Here is a 19,282-nt window from a genome sequence, read left to right as displayed (position 1 = left end):
CTTCTGCTCGAAGAGTTTCTGAATTGTCTACCTTGCAGTGTAATTCACCCTATCTGGTGTTCCATGCAGATAAGGTTTTTTTGCGTACCAAACCTGGTTTTCTTCCTAAGGTGGTTTCTAATAAGAATATTAACCAGGAAATCATTGTTCCCTCTCTGTGTCCTAATCCATCTTCAAAGAAGGAACGGCTATTACACAATCTTGATGTGGTTCATGCTTTAAAATTCTATTTACAAGCAACTAAAAATTTCAGACAAACATCATCCTTGTTTGTTGTCTATTCTGGTAAGAGGAGAGGTCAGAAAGCGACTGCTACCTCTCTTTCCTGGACAGCAGCCTCCTGAACGAATTGCCGCTCATTCTACCAGAGCTGTGGCTTCCACATGGGCTTTCAAGAATGAGGCTTCTGTTGAACAGATTTGTAAGGCAGCGACTTGGTCTTCACTGCATACTTTTGCAAAATTTTACAAATTCAATACTTTTGCTTCTTCGGAGGCTATTTTTGGGAGGTTTTACAAGCAGTGGTGCCTTCCGTTAAGGTTACCTGTCTTGTTCCCTCCCTTCATCCGTGTCCTATAGCTTTGGTATTGGTATCCCACAAGTAAAGAATGAATCCGTGGACTGGATACACCTTGCAAGAGAAAACAGAATTTATGCTTACCTGATAAATTACTTTCTCTTGCGGTGTATCCAGTCCACGGCCCGCCCTGGCATTTAAGTCAGGTTAAAAAAATTTTTTTGTTTAAACTACAGTCACCACTGCACCCTATAGTTTCTCCTAACCTTTGGTCGGATGACTGGGGGGTGGAGCTAGAGGGGCAGCTATATGGACAGCTATGCTGTGTGCTCTCTTTGCCACTTCCTGTAGGGAATGACAATATCACACAAGGATGAATCCGTGGACTGGATAAACCGCAAGAGAGAGTAATTTATCAGGTAAGCATAAATTCTGTTTTTGTTCCTTCAAGGTTTAAAAAGTTGTATACTTAGCCAGTGGCTAAATTAGAGTTTTGGGAAAAAGTCCCTAAGGTTGATGGGGCTATTTCTACTCTTGCTAAACGTACTACTATTCCTATTGAAGATAGTACTTCTTTTAAGGATCCTTTAGATGGGAAGATTGAATCTTATCTAAGGAAATCTATTTACCTTCTAGCTATATTCTCAGACCTGCCATTTCTATGGCTGATGTAGCGGCTGCATCAACTTTTTGGTTGGATAGCTTAGCATAACGGGAAAAAGACTCTGATTTGCATAGCATTGTTCGTTTGCTTCAACATGCTAATCATTTTAGCCGTGATGCTCTTTTTGATATCAAGATTAATGTTAAATGTGTCTGGCTATTTTAGCTAGAAGAGTTTTTTATGGCTCAAATCTTGGAATGCTGACATGGTATCTAAATTACTATCTTTCATTTCAGGGTAATTTGTTTGGTTCCCAGTTGGATTCTATTTCCACTATTACTGGGGGGCAGGGAGTTTTTTTGCCTCAAGATAAAGTCTAAGGGTAAATCTAAAGCTTCTAATCGGTTTCGTTCCTTTCGTCAGAATAGAGAACAGAAAACCACCCCTTCCCCTAAGGACTCTGGCTCCAATTGGAAGCCATCTTCAAGTTGGTATAAATCCAAGCCTTATAGTAAACCAAAGCCAGCCCCCAAGACTGCATGAAGGTGCAGCCCTCAATCCAGTTCAACTGGTGGGGGGAGATTGAAATTATTTCAAAACATTTGGGCAGATTCTGTTCAGAATCAGTGGATTCAGAGCATTGTTTCTCAAGGGTATCCAATAGGTTTCAGAATCAGACCTCCTGTGAGAAGATTCTTTCTCTCTCACGTTACAACAAATCCTGTGAAGGCTCAGGCTTTTCTGAAGTGTGTTTCAGATCTGGAGCTTTCAGGGGTGATTATACCAGTTCCACTTCAGGAACAGGGTCTGGGTTTTTATTCAAATCGATTCATTGTCCCAAAGAAAGAAAATTCATTCAGACCAGTTCTGGATCTGATGTTTTTGAATAGTTTTGTAAGGGTCCCAGCTTTCAAGATAAGGACTATTCTGCCTTTTGTTCAGCTAGGGCATGATATGTCCACGATACTTACAGGATGCATATCTTCATATTCCAATTCATCCAGATCACTATCAGTTTCTGAGATTCTCTTCTATACAAGCATTACCAATTTGTTGCTCTTCCATTTGGCCTAGCAACGGCTCCAAGAATCTTCTTGAAGGTTCTCTGTACCCTTCTATCTCTAATCAGAGAGCAGGGTATTGCAGGGTTTCCATATTTGGACGATATCTTGGTACTGGCTTAATCTTTACATTTAGCCGAATCAACTATTTGTTGTTTCTTCAGACATGGTTGGAGGATCAATTTACCAAAGAGTTTCTTGATTCCTCAGACAAGGGTCACCTTTTTAGGTTTCCAGATAGATTGTGTCCATGACCCTGTCTTTAACAGACAATAGACAAATGAAATTGGTTTCAGCTTGTCGGAACCTTCAGTCTCATTCATTTTCTTCAGTAGCTATGTGCATGGAAGTTTTAGGTCTCATGACTGCAGCATCGGACGCGATCCCCTTTGCTTGTTTTCATGAGACCTCTGCAGCTTTGCATGCTGAATCAAAGGTGCAGGGATTATACTCGGATATCACAATTGATATTCTTAAATCCCAGCATTCTACTCTGACTTGGTGGTTAGACCATCATCGTATTCAAGGGGCCTCTCTTGTTCGTCCTTTTTGGACTGTAGTCTCAACAGATGCAAGTCTTTCAGGTTGGGGAGCTGTCTGGGGGGTCTGACAGCACAAGGTGTTTGGAATCCTCTAGAGGCAAGGTTTCCAATTAATATCTTGGAACTCTGTGATATTTTCAGGGATCTTTAGGCTTGGCCTCTATTAAAAAGAACTTTTAATTTGCTTTCAGACAATATCACAACTGTGGCATATGTCAATCATCATGGAGGGACTCGCAGTCCTTTAGCAATGAAAGTAGTATCAGATACTTTCTTAGATGGAATCCAACTCTTGTCTAATTTCTGCGATTCATATCCCAGGTGTAGACAATTGGTAAGCGGATTATCTCAGCCGTCAGACTTTGCATCTGGGGAAGTGGTCTCTCCATCCAGATGCGTTTTTTCAGACTTTACAGATGTGGGGTCTTCCAGAAATAGATCTGATGGCTTTCCATCTAAACTAGAAACATCCCAGATACTTTTCCAGGTCCATGGATCCTCAGGCAGAGATGGTGGATGCGTTAGCAGTTCCTTAGTCTTACCAACTTGCTTATATTTTTCCGCCTCTAGTTCTTCTTCCAAGGGTGATCTCCAAGATCATAATGGAACAATCGCGTATGTTTCTGATGGCACCAGCATGGCCTCTCAGGTTTTGGTATGCAGATCTTGTCCGTATGTCAAGTTGCCAACCTTGGTCACTTCCTTTAAGGCCAGACTTTCTGTCTCAAATCACTAAATTTGAAGGTATGGAAATTGGACGCTTAGTTCTTAGTCATAGAGGTTTCTCTGACTCAGTGATCAATACTATGTGGCAGGCTCGTAAGTCTGTTTCAAGGAAGATTTATTATCGGGTGTGGAAAACCTATATTTCATGGTGTTCTCAAATTCTCTTGGCTTTTTTTTTTTTTTTTTTTTTTTTAGAATTCTTATTTTACAGTTTCTTCAGAAAGGTTTGGATGAAGGTTTGTCTGCAAGTACTTTGAAGGGACAAATCATTAGCAATCATTCTATGAAATAAACAGAGCAAACTCCCTGATATTCACGGTTTTGTTCAGGCTTTGGTCCGTATCAAGCCTGTTATGTCTTTCTCCTCCATGGAGTCTTAATTTGGTTTTGAAGGCTTTGCAGGCTCCTCCTTTAGAGCCTATGCATTCTTTGGATATTAAACTACTTTCTTGGAAAGTCTTATTTCTTTTGGCTATCTCTTCTGCTAGAAGAGTTTCTGAATTATCTGCTCTCTTGTAAGTCTCCTTTTCTGATTTTTCCATCAGGATAAAGCTGTTTTGCAGACTTTGTTTTAAATTTCTTCCTAAGGTCGTAAATTCTAACATTAGTAGGGAAATTGTTGTTCCTCCTTTGTGTCCGAATCCTAAGAATTCTCTTGAGAAAGTTACATTCTTTGTATGTGGTAAGAGCTTTGAAATATTATGTGGAGGCTACTAAGGATTTCAGGAAGACATCTAGTCTGTCTTTTCTGGTTCTAGGAAAGGTCAGAAAGCCTCTACCATTTCTTTGGCATCTTGGTTAAAGCTTTTGATTCACAAGGCTTATTTGGAGGCGGGACAGTCTCCGCCTCAGAGAATTACAGCTCATTCTACTAGATCAGTTCCCACTTCTTGGGCTTTTTAGAATGAAGCTTCAGTTGATCAGATTTGCAAAGCAGCAACTTGGTCTTCTTTGCATACATTTACAACATTTTACCATTTTGATGTATTTGCTTCCTCATAATGGCAAGAGTCAATGAGGCCCACCCTGTTTTTGGTGGTTATATGTTTTTGTATAGAAGCACAATATTTTCCAGTTCCTCTTTTTTTGTATGCTTTTTTTTTACTCCTCTTTACACCTCACTACTTGCCTATACGTTAAGCTGAAGTATGTGTGGTGGGAGGTGTTTTTATAGGAGTTTGGGAAACTTTGCCCCTCCTGGTAGGAATGTATATCCCATACGTCACTAGCTCATGGACTCTTGCGATTATGAAAGAAATTAATTTATCAGATAAGTTCTTAAATATTTTTTTGTTATTTTATTTTTTTCTACTTGCACAAAATGTTAACTCATTTCACTACTGAAATATTACTGTCCTTCAGTTATTTGATAGATCAAAATGAAATTGCTGATCTAAACACCCAATTATTTATAAATGAAAATCATGGAAATAGGGGTGCCTAAACTTTTGCATATGACTGTATATTAATAAAACAGTGTTGGTTATAAAAAAACTGGAGAATAGGTAATAAAGGGATTATCTATCTTTTTATAGCAACAATAATTCTGGTGTAGACTGTCTCTTTAAAGGGACAGTCTTGTCAAAATGAACCTTTCATTATTCAGATAGGGCAAGTCATTTTAATCAAATTTCCAATTTACTTTTATCAAATTTGCTTTTTTCTCTTGGTATTCTTAGTTGAAACTAAACCTAGGCAGACTCATATGCTAATGTGTAAGCCCTTGAGGGCTGCCTCTTATCACAGGCTTTTTACATTCCTTTGTAACAGACTAAAAGTACATGTGGGCCATATAGATAACACTGTGTTCAGGCACAAAGTTATTTAAGATTTAGCCCATCACAATGCTAAATGCAAGACAATAGTCAGTCATGTGATCAGGGGGCTGGAAGAAAGTTCTTAGATACAAGGTAATCAGAGGTAAAACGTATATTAATAGAAGTGTTGGTTATGCAAAACTAGGGAATGGGTAATAACGGGATTATCCACCTTTCTTTTTTTATGACCAGATGAGTCCACATATCATCTTAATTACTAATGGGATATTCACCTCCTGGTCAGCAGGAGGTGGCAAAGAGCACCACAGCAAAGCTGTTAAATAGCTCCTCCCTTCCCTCCCACCCCAGTCATTCTCTTTGCCTACGTTGGTGATAGGAAGTGGTAAAGTGAGGTGTTAAGATTCTTCAAGAGTTTTTATTATTTTTTAAGTAGTACAAGATTGTGCTGCTTTGTCTTAGGGTGTAGCCGTAGTCAATATCGGTCTCTTCAGTAGAGCAGTGGTGGCTTTAGAGCAATAGAAACTTGTGGAACATAATTCTCACTGCGCCTCCCATATATTTATGCTGCCCTATTCCTGATAACCTAAGTAAGATTACTCAGGCTTTATCTTTTTTCCACAGGGCTATGGGAGGGAGAGGACCTCTTAAACCTGCTGAGCTGCCTTGCTGTCGGGCAGATTTAAAAGGTAAGTGCTGACATTTTATTCTGGGTCTGGGGTAAGATCTCAGAGGAAGTGGAGCACTTTATTTATGGAACATAGACTCCTATTTATAGAGGAGGCAAATTTAGACAGCACCTTCTTATCAGGCTCTGGGGCTGAGGAGATATTAGGTGTTTTTCACTGAGCTTAAATCTCTAGGTCTGTGTAAAAAAAAAAAAAAAAAAAAAAAAAGAGGAAACGGCTCAGTATGACGTGAATGTATGTTTTTATTAGAGGGCTAAGCTGCTGTCTAGCAAGCGACGGACCCATTTTGGCTCCAGACTTAGTCTGTTTTATTTTACTATCGGTGGCTTAACTTTTTTTAAAGGGCACTGTTGCAATAATAATGGCGACCGGGAGTTTGCCTTGATAACGCCCATGATGGGTGGAGCTACGAGTGGCTCCAATTTGGCTTGCGCACTCTGCTTCTACTCTTATTTTTCAATGTTTACTTCCTGCTAGTATCGGAAGGTTAAGGGCAGTGTTTAGTGAGCTGTGAGAGAACCGGACAGCGCTACAATGCTGAGTCCGGTCTTTTGGCTGCAGAAATAGAACTGGTGTCAGAGGGACAGTTGGAAACATCAGCAAAAAGTTAAGCTGAGGTGTAGGGAGGTTCTGCTGCATTTCAGTACTGTTAACCTTTCCTCTACACGCAAAAATAAAATGTGACGTTTTAACATTTAAAGACACAGTAACATGATTATTTTTTTTTTTTTATGTTTTAAATTTTTAATAAGTCAACTGTTTATTTGATTCATTTTTGGGAAACGAAGTCCTGCTAGATGCCCTTTGTAAAGTTAATGCTCTGCCGATGTGGATACACCAATCTTTTCATCTATGTGAGAACGTTAAGTTGTTCAGAGACTTTTTCTGAGCCAACTCCTTTTTAAGGCAGATACTGTAAAATAATCTATTGACAAGGTTCAATTTATGCCGCAAACTTCTCAAGTGTCCCAATGTTACAGCCCTCACATGCAGTGCCCTGCGCTGCATCTCAATCTCCTTCTGGAGTTATCTTGCCATTTTTTCCCCATGCTGCGCGGCAGACGCAAGGGGAAACGTTTTCCATCAGTGAATGTTTTCCGACTGTTTCTTTCCTGAAGAGGAAGATTCTTCGGTAGTATCTGAGGAAAAGATCTCAGACTGTAAGTTATCTGAAGTAATTTCAAGTTTAAACTGGAATACCTCCATTTATTAAGGAGGCTTGGGAAACGGTTCCCAAGTTGGAAGGAGCCATTTCCACCTTGGCTAAGAACTACTATTCCCATAGAGGATAGTTGTGCTTTCAATGATCCTATGGATAAGAAGTTAGAGGGTTTACTCAACAAGATATATGTATACCAGGGTCTGCAATGGCAACCAGCTGTGTGCATTGACACTGTCACTAGTGCGGCGGCGTATTGGTTTGATGCACTGTCTGAGGCCCTCAGGACAGAAACTTCTTTGGATGAGATCCAAGATAAGATAAAGGCTCTTAAACTAGCTAATGCCTTTATTTCAGATGCTTCCCTTCAAGTTATCAAGCTGGGTGCTAAGGTTTCAAGTTTCTCCTATACTAGCTCGCAGAGCCTTATGGTTAAAACCTTGGTCTGCGGATGTGTCCTCCAAGTCTAAGCTTCTAGCTATTCCTTACAAGGGGAAGATATTGTTTGGACCTGGCCTGATGGAAATTATCTCTGATATCACTGTAGGTAAGGGTCATCTGCTCCCTCAAGATAAGAGAATCAAACAAAAAGGACAGACTAATTTTTGTTCCTTTCGAAATTTCAAGGGAAATTCTTCCTCTTCCTCCGAAGCAAGAACAATCTAAACCTGCATGGAGACCCAACTAGTCTTGGAATAAGGAAAAGCAATCCAAGAAGCCTGCTAGTGAATTCAAGACAGCATGAAGGGCATGCCCCCGATCCCGGACCGGATCTGGTAGGGGGTAGACTTTCCTTCATTCAAGCTTGGGTTCAAGATCCCTGGGCAATAGAAATAGTGTCTCAGGGCTACAAATTGGAGTTCAAAAGTTTTCCTCCCAGAGGCAGGTTTCTACTTTCAAGATTATCTGCAGACCAAACAGAGAGGTGTTCTTACACTGCGTAGGAGACCTATCCACCCTGGGAGTGATTGTTCCCGTTCCAGTACAGGAACACAGGGTCTGGGGTTTTATTCCAATCTGTTCGTGGTTCCCAAAAAGGAGGGAACCTTCAGACCAATTTTAGACCTCAAGAGTCTAAACAAATTTCTCAGGGTACCGTCTTTCAAGATGGAAACTATTCGTTCCATTCTTCCCTTCATCCAAGAGGGTCAATTTATGACAACAGTGGATTTAAAGTATGCATACACCTACATGTTCCCATTCACAGGGATCATCACAAGTTCCTAAGGTTTGCCTTTCTGGAAAACACTTCCAGTTTATGGCTCTTCCTTTCGGTCTTGCCACAGCTCCCAGAATTTTCACAAAGGTTCTGGGATCTCTGTTGGCGGTGCTTCGATCACGCGGAATTGCAGTGGCGCCCTATCTGGACGACATCCTAGTTCAGGCGCCATCTTTTCAACTAATAACATCCCACACAGACTTGATGTTGTCCTTCCTACGATCTCACGGGTGGAAGGTAAATTTGGCAAAGAGTTCCTTAGTTCCAAATACAAGGGTAACTTTCTTAGGAACCATAATAGACTCCCTGTCTATGAAGATTTTTCTGACAGAAGTCAGGAAATTAAAGATTGATACTTGTCTAGTCCTTCAGTCCACTCCTCGGCCATCAGTGGCTCAGTGCATGGAGTTAATCGGGCTGATGGTGGCGGCAATGGACATCATCCCGTTTGCTCGCTTCCATCTCAGACCTCTGCAGTTAAGCATGCTCGGACAATGGAACGGAGATTATTTAGACTTGTCTCCTCAAATACTACTGGGGCAGGAGACAAGCGATTCTCTCCAATGTTTGTTGTCTCTGGATCATCTCTCCCAGGGAACTTGCTTTCGCAGACCATCTTGGGTGATTGTGACAAAAGATGCCAGTCTTCTAGGGTGGGGGGCAGTCTGGGGCTCCCTAAAAGCTCAGGGAGTTTGGACTCGGTCAGAGTCTGCTCTTCCTATAAACATTCTGGCACAGAGCGATTTTCAATACTCGCCTGGCCCCAGTTAACCACGGTCCAGTTTATCCGGTTCCAGTCAGACAACACAACTTCTGTGGCTTACATCAATCGGGGAGGAACGAGGAGTTCCTTAGCAATGACCGGAGTAACCAAAATAATCCAGTGGGCGGAAGCCCACTCTTGCTGTCTGTCGGCGATCCACATCCCAGGGGTGGACAATTGGGAAGCGGATTTCTTGAGCAGGGAGACCTTTCATCCGGGGGAGTGGGAACTCCATCCGCAAGTGTTTTCCAACTTAATTCTCGAGTGGGGTCAGCCGGAATTGAACCTCCATGGCATCTTGACAGAATGCCAAGCTCCCGAGATATGGGTCGAGGTCCAGGTGCCCCCAGGTGGAACTGATGGATGCTCTGGTGGTCCCTTGGACCTTCAGTCTAGCATACCTATTTCCTCTGTTTGCTCTTCTTCCTCGGCTAATTGCTCGAATCAAACAGGAGAGGGCCTCAGTGATCCTCATAGCACCGGCCTGGCCTCGCAGGATATGGTATGCAGATCTGGTGGAGATGGCATCTCTGCTACCTTGGAGACTTCCGTTTAGGAAGGACCTTCTGATTCAGGGGCCCTTCCTTCACCCAAATCTAGTTTCTCTGACGCTGACTGCTTGGAGATTGAACACTTAATTTTATCCAAGGGGGGGTTTTCTGACTCTGTCATAGACACCATGATTCAGGCTCATAAGCCTGTAACTGGAAGCATTTACCATAAGATTTGGCATAAATATCTTTATTGGTGTGAATCCAAGGGCTACTCATGGAGTAGAGTTAGGATTCCTAGAATTTTCTGTTCTCCAAGAGGGTTTGGAGAAAGGTTTATCGACAAGTTCTTTTAAAGGGTCAAATCTCAGCCTTATCTATTTTGTTACACAAACGTCTGGCGGATGTCCCACATGTACAATCATTTTGCCAGGCCTTGGTCAGGATCAGGCCTGTGTTCAAACCAGTTACTTTTCCATGGAGTCTTAATTTAGTTCTTAAAGTTCTTCAAGGGACTCTGTTTGAGCCTACGCATTCCTTAGATATTAAGTTATCTTGGAAGGTTTTATTTCTTGTTGCTATTTCTTCTGCTCGTAGTGTCAGAGCTCTCGGCATTGCAGTACGAGTCTCCTTACCTTATTTTCCATTCAGATAAGGTAATTTTATGTACTAAATTATGATTTCTTCCTAAGGTTGTTTCTGATCGGAACATTAATCAGGAGATTGTTGTTCCTCCTTTGTGTCGTAATCCTTCTCAGAAAGAATGACGTCTGCACAATTTGGACGTGGTCCGTGCTTTAAAGTTTTACCTGCAGACGACTAAGGACTTTCGTCAGTCTTCTTCTTTGTTTGTGATTTTCTCAGTAAAACGTAAGGGACAGAAAGCTACGGCTGCTTCTTTCTTTTTGGCTGAAGAGTATCATACGTTTTGCATATGAGACTGCTGGACAGCAGCCTCCTGAGACTTACGGCTCATTCAACGAGGGCTGTTGCTTCCTCATGGGCATTCAAAAATGAAGCTTCTGTGGAACAGATTTCCAAGGCTTCAACTTGGTCCTCTCCACACTTTTTTCAAAGTTTAACAAATTTGACACACTTGCCTCGACTGATGCCGTTTTTTGAGAGGTTCTTCAAGCAGTGGTGCCTTCCGTTTAGGTTCCCTGTCTTGTGCCTCCTTTATCATCTGTGTACTCCTAGCTTGGGCATTGAATCCCATTAGAAATTAAGATGATTCGTGGACTCATCGTGTATGTGTGTAATAAATAAATAAATAAATAAATATATATATATATATATATATATATATATATATATATATATATATATATATATATAAAATTTCCTTTTTGACACGATGAGTCCACGGCCTGCCCTGTTCTTGTAAGACAGGTTGTGGTTATTGTAAACTTCAGAAACCTGCACCTTGGTTTTTCCTTTCTTTCCTTAACTTCGGTCGAATGACTGGAGTGGAAGGGAGGAGCTATTTTAGGTGAATATCCCATTAGTAATTAAGATCCGTGGACTCATCGTGTCAAAAAAGAAATAAATTTATCAGGTAAGCATACATGTTTAAAAAAAAAAAAAATAAATTATATTGTAGACTGTCCCTTTAAGGTTAGCTGTAGAATATCAATGCACTACTGGGAGCTAGTTGGGCACATCTATTGAGTTAATGACAAGCAGCAAATGGTGTGTAACCACTAATCATTCACTAGCTTGTTTTTTGTTTTATTATACATCAAGACAACAGTATAAATGTAATATTACATGTTATATGGAAGTACTTCTGAAGTGTGTTTTTTTTTTTTTTTTTTGTAGGTTAAATAAACAAATGTGTTATACATTTTAAATTTATCATTTATTACACAAACATGATTTGTTACAAATAGTGCACAAAATTTCCCCATGCAAAATGTAGTGTGTGTGTACACACTGAACTAAAAACGGAGCACTTTTACATAATAAATGAGAACTTATTTGTCCCAGCTTGCCTTCTGAATAGCACTCTAAAATAACTTTTTTTTTTTTTTTTTTGTTAAACATACCGAGGGTAAGCTGCTGAGAATTCAGAGGAGAATCTCTAATGGAGAATTCTCCAAACCCTTGATAACTCTAGCGCTAAATATCACGGTATCTTTCCTCAAAGCTCATTTTGTCTTTCCCTGGGAATGGTTTCTAAGCCCTGAAGACTTTCTTGTTGGCTGTTGTGGTGGCCAGATATCATCCTTTGCTGATCACTGCATTTTCTGTATGTTAAAGTGAAGGTAAAGTTATTTACTATTGAGGGCAACCGAGTGTATATCCTATGAACCTTAATCTAGTCGCTAGGTTATTTTATCAACAACTCCCATATTTTCTTTTTTTTTATTTTAAATTCCCTACCGTTTTGTTTCCTAACTCTTCCCAAGCCCTTCTTCCGTGTTAAAGTTGTGAACGCGCATATGAGAGACGTGGAGAGCGGGTGGGACCGCTCTCCATGTCTCTCATATGCGCATTCACGATTAAAAAATTCAGTTGCACATGCGTTACTCTAGTGGGTTATGCGCTCCTCGAGTTTGGTTTTCCACTGCGCATGCGATAATCAGCGAGCCTGCTTCAAGTATGAAACGGGAGCATGCATTTGCGGATGACGTCGGCTGACGTCCGCCTAACGGCCAGAATATCAATTGACCAAAAAAAAGTGACCTACGGTGATTGATTTTTTTTTTTTTTTTTTTTTTTTTTTTTTCGGGCTGAATTTAGGAAACGTGTGTAACAAACTTTAGAAAGGTAATAACTGTATTTTTAATCAAAAATATAAAAAATGATGAATGAAACATATTTAATTTGCACACATAATGCTATAGTTTATAGTGATTAGGCTAACTTTACCTTCACTTTAAGGTCAGCCTTCTATAAGGTCTTGCTTGAACTAAGTAATGTATGTACTTAAACCTCTTTTTAAACCTTTGCACAATTTTCTTGTCAATGTTTTTGTCTCTGCTGAGGTAGCCTTCTTGGGGAGGGGGTAGTTTAATTATTTTAGGGTATAAATAAGTTTGTCTGAAACTTTAAGATTTGACACGTGGATAAATGTGTGTTTTTGTTTTGTGTTTTTTTTATAAGTTCTGCTTCTCTCTTGGGTTTTTGGAATATTGGTGGCTTGATACTATCCTGCTTCAAGTACTCACTAAGATTTTGATGGGAAGTAAAAATAAAATGCATCAGTTTCCCATTGTGCCTTTAAACTTTTTTTTTTTTTTTTTTTAATTTCTGCTCATATTGGCCTATATTTTTAAACTGTTTGTATTTCAGATTGACTCTTCATGCCTTACCTGGGAAGGACAACAATGTCAAGGCAAATGTGCTATTGTTGAGAAACTATCAGTAAGTGCTTGTGCTAAAACATAAATGTTTAGTCTCAGATGAGGGCAACTATGTTTTTCCTCTTAGAGGGCTTTTGAGCAATTAGTATAACGCTAATCGATACAAAATGCATACATTTTCAAAGGAAAACAAATGCATAGCATACGTTCCACATACATATGGTGTTCAGTTCTATACAATGTAGGTAAACAAGAGCAGACCAGATTTTTACCCAGAAACCTAGAATTTGATGGTAGTTAAAGTCAATCCTAGCGTTTTACAAACGCTAGGATAGACTATTAAAACAAAGGGGACTTTCATTTATGAAGTATAAGATACTTTATGTAGAAAGCTCCTTTATTTGTTTCAATCGATCGCTGTTCTTAGCTGCTACAGCAGCCCACGGCTAAAAAGGATTTACCGCACGGCTATTGGCTAAGAGGTGAAAACCTCACCTCATAGCAAAAAAAATTTTTTAACCATGGGCTGCTGTAGCAGCTAAGAATGGCGATCGATTGAAACAAATAAAGGAGCTTTCTACATGAAGTATCTTATACTTCATGAATGAAAGTTCCCTTTGTTTCAATAGTCAATCCTAGCGTTTGTAAAATGCTAGGATTGACTCACTTTAAGAACCAAAGGGGGGCTCATCACTACCCATTTTACTTGTGCAGTTAAAACTTATTTCTTAGGATATCTTATGCTTGTCCAAGGCTTTTTTTAATTTACAGTCCTTTTGTTTACCACCTCTATTTGAAGTGTATTCCATGAATTCCCCACCCTTTCTGTAAAAACAGCACCCATGTGTCTCCTGAACCTTGTACCCTCTAACTTAAAGGGATATGAAACAGACATTTTTTTTTTCATGATTCAGATAGATCGAGCATGCAATTTTAAGCAACTTTCTAATTTACTCCTATTATCAATTTTTCTTTGTCTTGCCATCTTTATTTCTAAAAGCAGGAATGTAAAGCATAGGAGCCGGCCCATTTCTTTCTAATGACACACTGAGTCCACGGATCATTAATTACTGTTGGGAATATCACTCCTGGCCAGCAGGAGGAGGCAAAGAGCACCACAGTAAAACTGATGAATATCACTTCCCTACTCACAATCCCCAGTCATTCTCTTTGCCTGTAGTGCAAGGAGGTGGTGAAGTTTAGGTGTCTGATGAGAAGCTTTCTTCAAGATTTTATTATTATTAAAGCAGAGTAAGCTTACTCTGATCTTTCCTGGGGTCTAGCCTTAGTCTACGTCAGTCTCTTTAGTAGGGCAGTGGTGGCTTCTGAGCACTTGGGAACTTGTGAGGTACAATCCTCACTGCATTTTCTTAAGAATTTGCTGCCCTATCCAGAAAGCCTGAGTAGGTTTACTCAGGTGTTTTTCTCCAACATAGGTGTGTCCGGTCCACGGCGTCATCCTTACTTGTGGGATATTCTCCTCCCCAACAGGAAATGGCAAAGAGCCCAGCAAAGCTGGTCACATGATCCCTCCTAGGCTCCGCCTACCCCAGTCATTCTCTTTGCCGTTGTACAGGCAACATCTCCACGGAGATGGCTTAGAGTTTTTTAGTGTTTAACTGTAGTTTTTATTATTCAATCAAGAGTTTGTTATTTTGAAATAGTGCTGGTATGTACTATTTACTCAAACAGAAAAGAGATGAAGATTTCTGTTTGTATGAGGAAAATGATTTTAGCAACCGTAACTAAAATCCATGGCTGTTCCACACAGGACTGTTGAGAGCTACTAACTTCAGTTGGGGGAACAGTATGCAGTCTCTTGCTGCTTGAGGTATGACACATTCTAACAAGACGATGTAATGCTGGAAGCTGTCATTTTCCCTATGGGATCCGGTAAGCCATGTTTATTACGATCATAAATAAGGGCTTCACAAGGGCTTATTAAGACTGTAGACTTTTCTGGGCTAAATCGATTCATTATTAACACATATTTAGCCTTGAGGAATCATTTTATCTGGGTATTTTGATATAAGAATATCGGCAGGCACTGTATTAGACACCTTATTACTTAGGGACTTTCCCAAAGCATAAGCAGAGCCTCATTTTCGCGCCGGTGTGGCGCACTTGTTTTTGAGAGGCATGGCATGCAGTCGCATGTGTGAGGAGCTCTGATACTTAGAAAAGACTTTCTGAAGGCGTCATTTGGTATCGTATTCCCCTTTGGGCTTGGTTGGGTCTCAGCAAAGCAGATACCAGGGACTGTAAAGGGGTTAAAGTTTAAAACGGCTCCGGTTCCGTTATTTTAAGGGTTAAAGCTTCCAAATTTGGTGTGCAATACTTTTAAGGCTTTAAGACACTGTGGTGAAAATTTGGTGAATTTTGTACAATTCCTTCATGTTTTTTCGCAATTGCAGTAATAAAGTGTGTTCAGTTTAAAATTTAAAGTGACAGTAACGGTTTTATTTTAAAACGTTTTTGTACTTTGTTATCAAGTTTATGCCTGTTTAACATGTCTGAACTACCAGATAGACTGTGTTCTGAATGTGGGGAAGCCAGAATTCCTATTCATTTAAATAAATGTGATTTATGTGATAATGACAATGATGCCCAAGATGATTCCTCAAGTGAGGGGAGTAAGCATGGTACTGCATCATTCCCTCCTTCGTCTACACGAGTCTTGCCCACTCAGGAGGCCCCTAGTACATCTAGCGCGCCAATACTCCTTACTATGCAACAATTAACGGCTGTAATGGATAATTCTGTCAAAAACATTTTAGCCCAAATGAACACTTGTCAGCGTAAGCGCGGCTGCTCTGTTTTAGATACTGAAGAGCATGGCAACGCTGATACTAATATCTCTGAAGGGCCCCTAACCCAGTCTGATGGGGCCAGGGAGGTTTTGTCTGAGGGAGAAATTACTGATTCAGGGAACATTTCTCAACAGGCTGAACCTGATGTGATGGCATTTAAATTTAAGTTGGAACATCTCCGCATTCTGCTTAAGGAGGTATTATCCACTCTGGATGATTGTGACAAGTTGGTCATCCCAGAGAAGCTATGTAAAATGGACAAGTTCCTAGAGGTGCCGGGGCTCCCAGAAGCTTTTCCTATACCCAAGCGGGTGGCGGACATTGTTAATAAAGAATGGGAAAGGCCCGGTATTCCTTTCGTCCCTCCCCCCATATTTAAAAAATTGTTTCCTTTGGTCGACCCCAGAAAGGACTTATGGCAGACAGTCCCCAAGGTCGAGGGAGCGGTTTCCACTTTAAACAAACGCACCACTATACCCATAGAGGATAGTTGTGCTTTCAAAGATCCTATGGATAAAAAATTGGAAGGTTTGCTTAAAAAGATGTTTGTTCAGCAGGGTTACCTTCTACAACCAATTGCATGCATTGTCCCTGTCGCTACAGCCGCATGTTTCTGGTTCGATGAGCTGATAAAGGCGGTCGATAGTGATTCTCCTCCTTATGAGGAGATTATGGACAGAATCAATGCTCTCAAATTGGCTAATTCTTTCACCCTAGACGCCACTTTGCAATTGGCTAGGTTAGCGGCTAAGAATTCTGGGTTTGCTATTGTGGCGCGCAGAGCGCTTTGGTTGAAATCTTGGTCGGCTGATGCGTCTTCCAAGAACAAGCTACTTAACATTCCTTTCAAGGGGAAAACGCTGTTTGGCCCTGACTTGAAAGAGATTATCTCTGATATCACTGGGGGTAAGGGCCACGCCCTTCCTCAGGATCGGCCTTTCAAGGCAAAAAATAAACCTAATTTTCGTCCCTTTCGTAGAAACGGACCAGCCCGAGGTGCTACGTCCTCTAAGCAAGAGGGTAATACTTCTCAAGCCAAGCCAGCTTGGAGACCAATGCAAGGCTGGAACAAGGGAAAGCAGGCCAAGAAACCTGCCACTGCTACCAAGACTGCATGAAATGTTGGCCCCCGATCCGGGACCGGATCTGGTGGGGGGCAGACTCTCTCTCTTCGCTCAGGCTTGGGCAAGAGATGTTCTGGATCCTTGGGCGCTAGAAATAGTCTCCCAAGGTTATCTTCTGGAATTCAAGGGACTTCCCCCAAGGGGGAGGTTCCACAGGTCTCAGTTGTCTTCAGACCACATAAAAAGACAGGCATTCTTACATTGTGTAGAAGACCTGTTAAAAATGGGAGTGATTCATCCTGTTCCATTAAGAGAACAAGGGATGGGGTTCTACTCCAATCTGTTCATAGTTCCCAAAAAAGAGGGAACGTTCAGACCAATCTTAGATCTCAAGATCTTAAACAAGTTTCTCAAGGTTCCATCGTTCAAGATGGAAACCATTCGAACTATTCTTCCTTCCATCCAGGAAGGTCAATTCATGACCACGGTGGATTTAAAGGATGCGTATCTACATATTCCTATCCACAAGGAACATCATCGGTTCCTAAGGTTCGCATTCCTGGACAAGCATTACCAGTTCGTGGCGCTTCCTTTCGGATTAGCCACTGCTCCAAGGATTTTCACAAAGGTACTAGGGTCCCTTCTAGCTGTGCTAAGACCAAGGGGCATTGCTGTAGTACCTTACTTGGACGACATTCTGATTCAAGCGTCGTCCCTTCCTCAAGCAAAGGCTCACACGGACATCGTCCTGGCCTTTCTCAGATCTCATGGATGGAAAGTGAACGTGGAAAAGAGTTCTCTATCTCCGTCAACAAGGGTTCCCTTCTTGGGAACAATAATAGACTCCTTAGAAATGAGGATATTTCTGACAGAGGCCAGAAAAACAAAGCTTCTAGACTCTTGTCGGATACTTCATTCCGTTCCTCTTCCTTCCATAGCTCAGTGCATGGAAGTGATCGGGTTGATGGTAGCGGCTATGGACATAGTTCCTTTTGCGCGCATTCATCTAAGACCATTACAACTGTGCATGCTCAGTCAGTGGAATGGGGATTATTCAGACTTGTCTCCGAAGATACAAGTAAATCAGAGGACCAGAGACTCACTCCGTTGGTGGCTGTCCCTGGACAACCTGTCACGAGGGATGACATTCCGCAGACCAGAGTGGGTCATTGTCACGACCGACGCCAGTCTGATGGGCTGGGGCGCGGTCTGGGGATCCCTGAAAGCTCAGGGTCTTTGGTCTCGGGAAGAATCTCTTCTACCGATAAATATTCTGGAACTGAGAGCGATATTCAATGCTCTCAAGGCTTGGCCTCAGCTAGCGAGGGCCAAGTTCATACGGTTTCAATCAGACAACATGACAACTGTTGCGTACATCAACCATCAGGGGGGAACAAGGAGTTCCCTAGCGATGGAAGAAGTGACCAAAATCATTCTATGGGCGGAGTCTCACTCCTGCCACCTGTCCGCTATCCACATCCCAGGAGTGGAAAATTGGGAAGCGGATTTTCTGAGTCGTCAGACATTGCATCCGGGGGAGTGGGAACTCCATCCGGAAATCTTTGCCCAAGTCACTCAACTATGGGGCATTCCAGACATGGATCTGATGGCCTCTCGTCAGAACTTCAAAGTTCCTTGCTACGGGTCCAGATCCAGGGATCCCAAGGCGGCTCTAGTGGATGCACTAGTAGCACCTTGGACCTTCAAACTAGCTTATGTGTTCCCGCCGTTCCCTCTCATCCCCAGGCTGGTAGCCAGGATCAATCAGGAGAGGGCGTCGGTGATCTTGATAGCTCCTGCGTGGCCACGCAGGACTTGGTATGCAGATCTGGTGAATATGTCATCGGCTCCACCTTGGAAGCTACCTTTGAGACGAGACCTTCTTGTTCAGGGTCCGTTCGAACATCCGAACCTGGTTTCACTCCAGCTGACTGCTTGGAGATTGAACGCTTGATCTTATCGAAGCGAGGGTTCTCAGATTCTGTTATCGATACTCTTGTTCAGGCCAGAAAGCCTGTAACTAGAAAGATTTACCACAAAATTTGGAAAAAATATATCTGTTGGTGTGAATCTAAAGGATTCCCTTGGGACAAGGTTAAGATTCCTAAGATTCTATCCTTCCTTCAAGAAGGATTGGAAAAAGGATTATCTGCAAGTTCCCTGAAGGGACAGATTTCTGCCTTGTCTGTGTTACTTCACAAAAAGCTGGCAGCTGTGCCAGATGTTCAAGCCTTTGTTCAGGCTCTGGTTAGAATTAAGCCTGTTTACAAACCTTTGACTCCTCCTTGGAGTCTCAATTTAGTTCTTTCAGTTCTTCAGGGGGTTCCGTTTGAACCCTTACATTCCGTTGATATTAAGTTATTATCTTGGAAAGTTTTGTTTTTAGTTGCAATTTCTTCTGCTAGAAGAGTTTCAGAATTATCTGCTCTGCAGTGTTCTCCTCCTTATCTGGTGTTCCATGCAGATAAGGTGGTTTTACGTACTAAACCTGGTTTTCTTCCAAAAGTTGTTTCTAACAAAAACATTAACCAGGAGATTATCGTACCTTCTCTGTGTC

General features: G+C 41.5%; 1 protein-coding gene across 7 annotated transcripts in view; it reads left to right on the top strand.

Annotated features, from left to right (window-relative positions):
* Positions 1 to 19,282, top strand: part of NUTF2 (nuclear transport factor 2) — a 139,739-nt gene that overhangs the window by 44,002 nt on the left and 76,455 nt on the right. For all 7 annotated transcript variants that reach the window (XM_053697342.1, XM_053697676.1, XM_053697263.1 and 4 more), the window contains exon 3: positions 12,841 to 12,912. In XM_053697342.1, the coding sequence (XP_053553317.1) occupies positions 12,841 to 12,912 (72 nt within the window). The remainder of the gene's footprint in view (positions 1 to 12,840; positions 12,913 to 19,282) is intronic.

The sequence above is a fragment of the Bombina bombina genome, chromosome 1, assembly GCF_027579735.1.
Source record: "Bombina bombina isolate aBomBom1 chromosome 1, aBomBom1.pri, whole genome shotgun sequence".
NCBI classification, from domain to species: Eukaryota; Metazoa; Chordata; class Amphibia; order Anura; family Bombinatoridae; genus Bombina; species Bombina bombina.
This window is presented reverse-complemented; position numbering and strand designations above follow the sequence as displayed.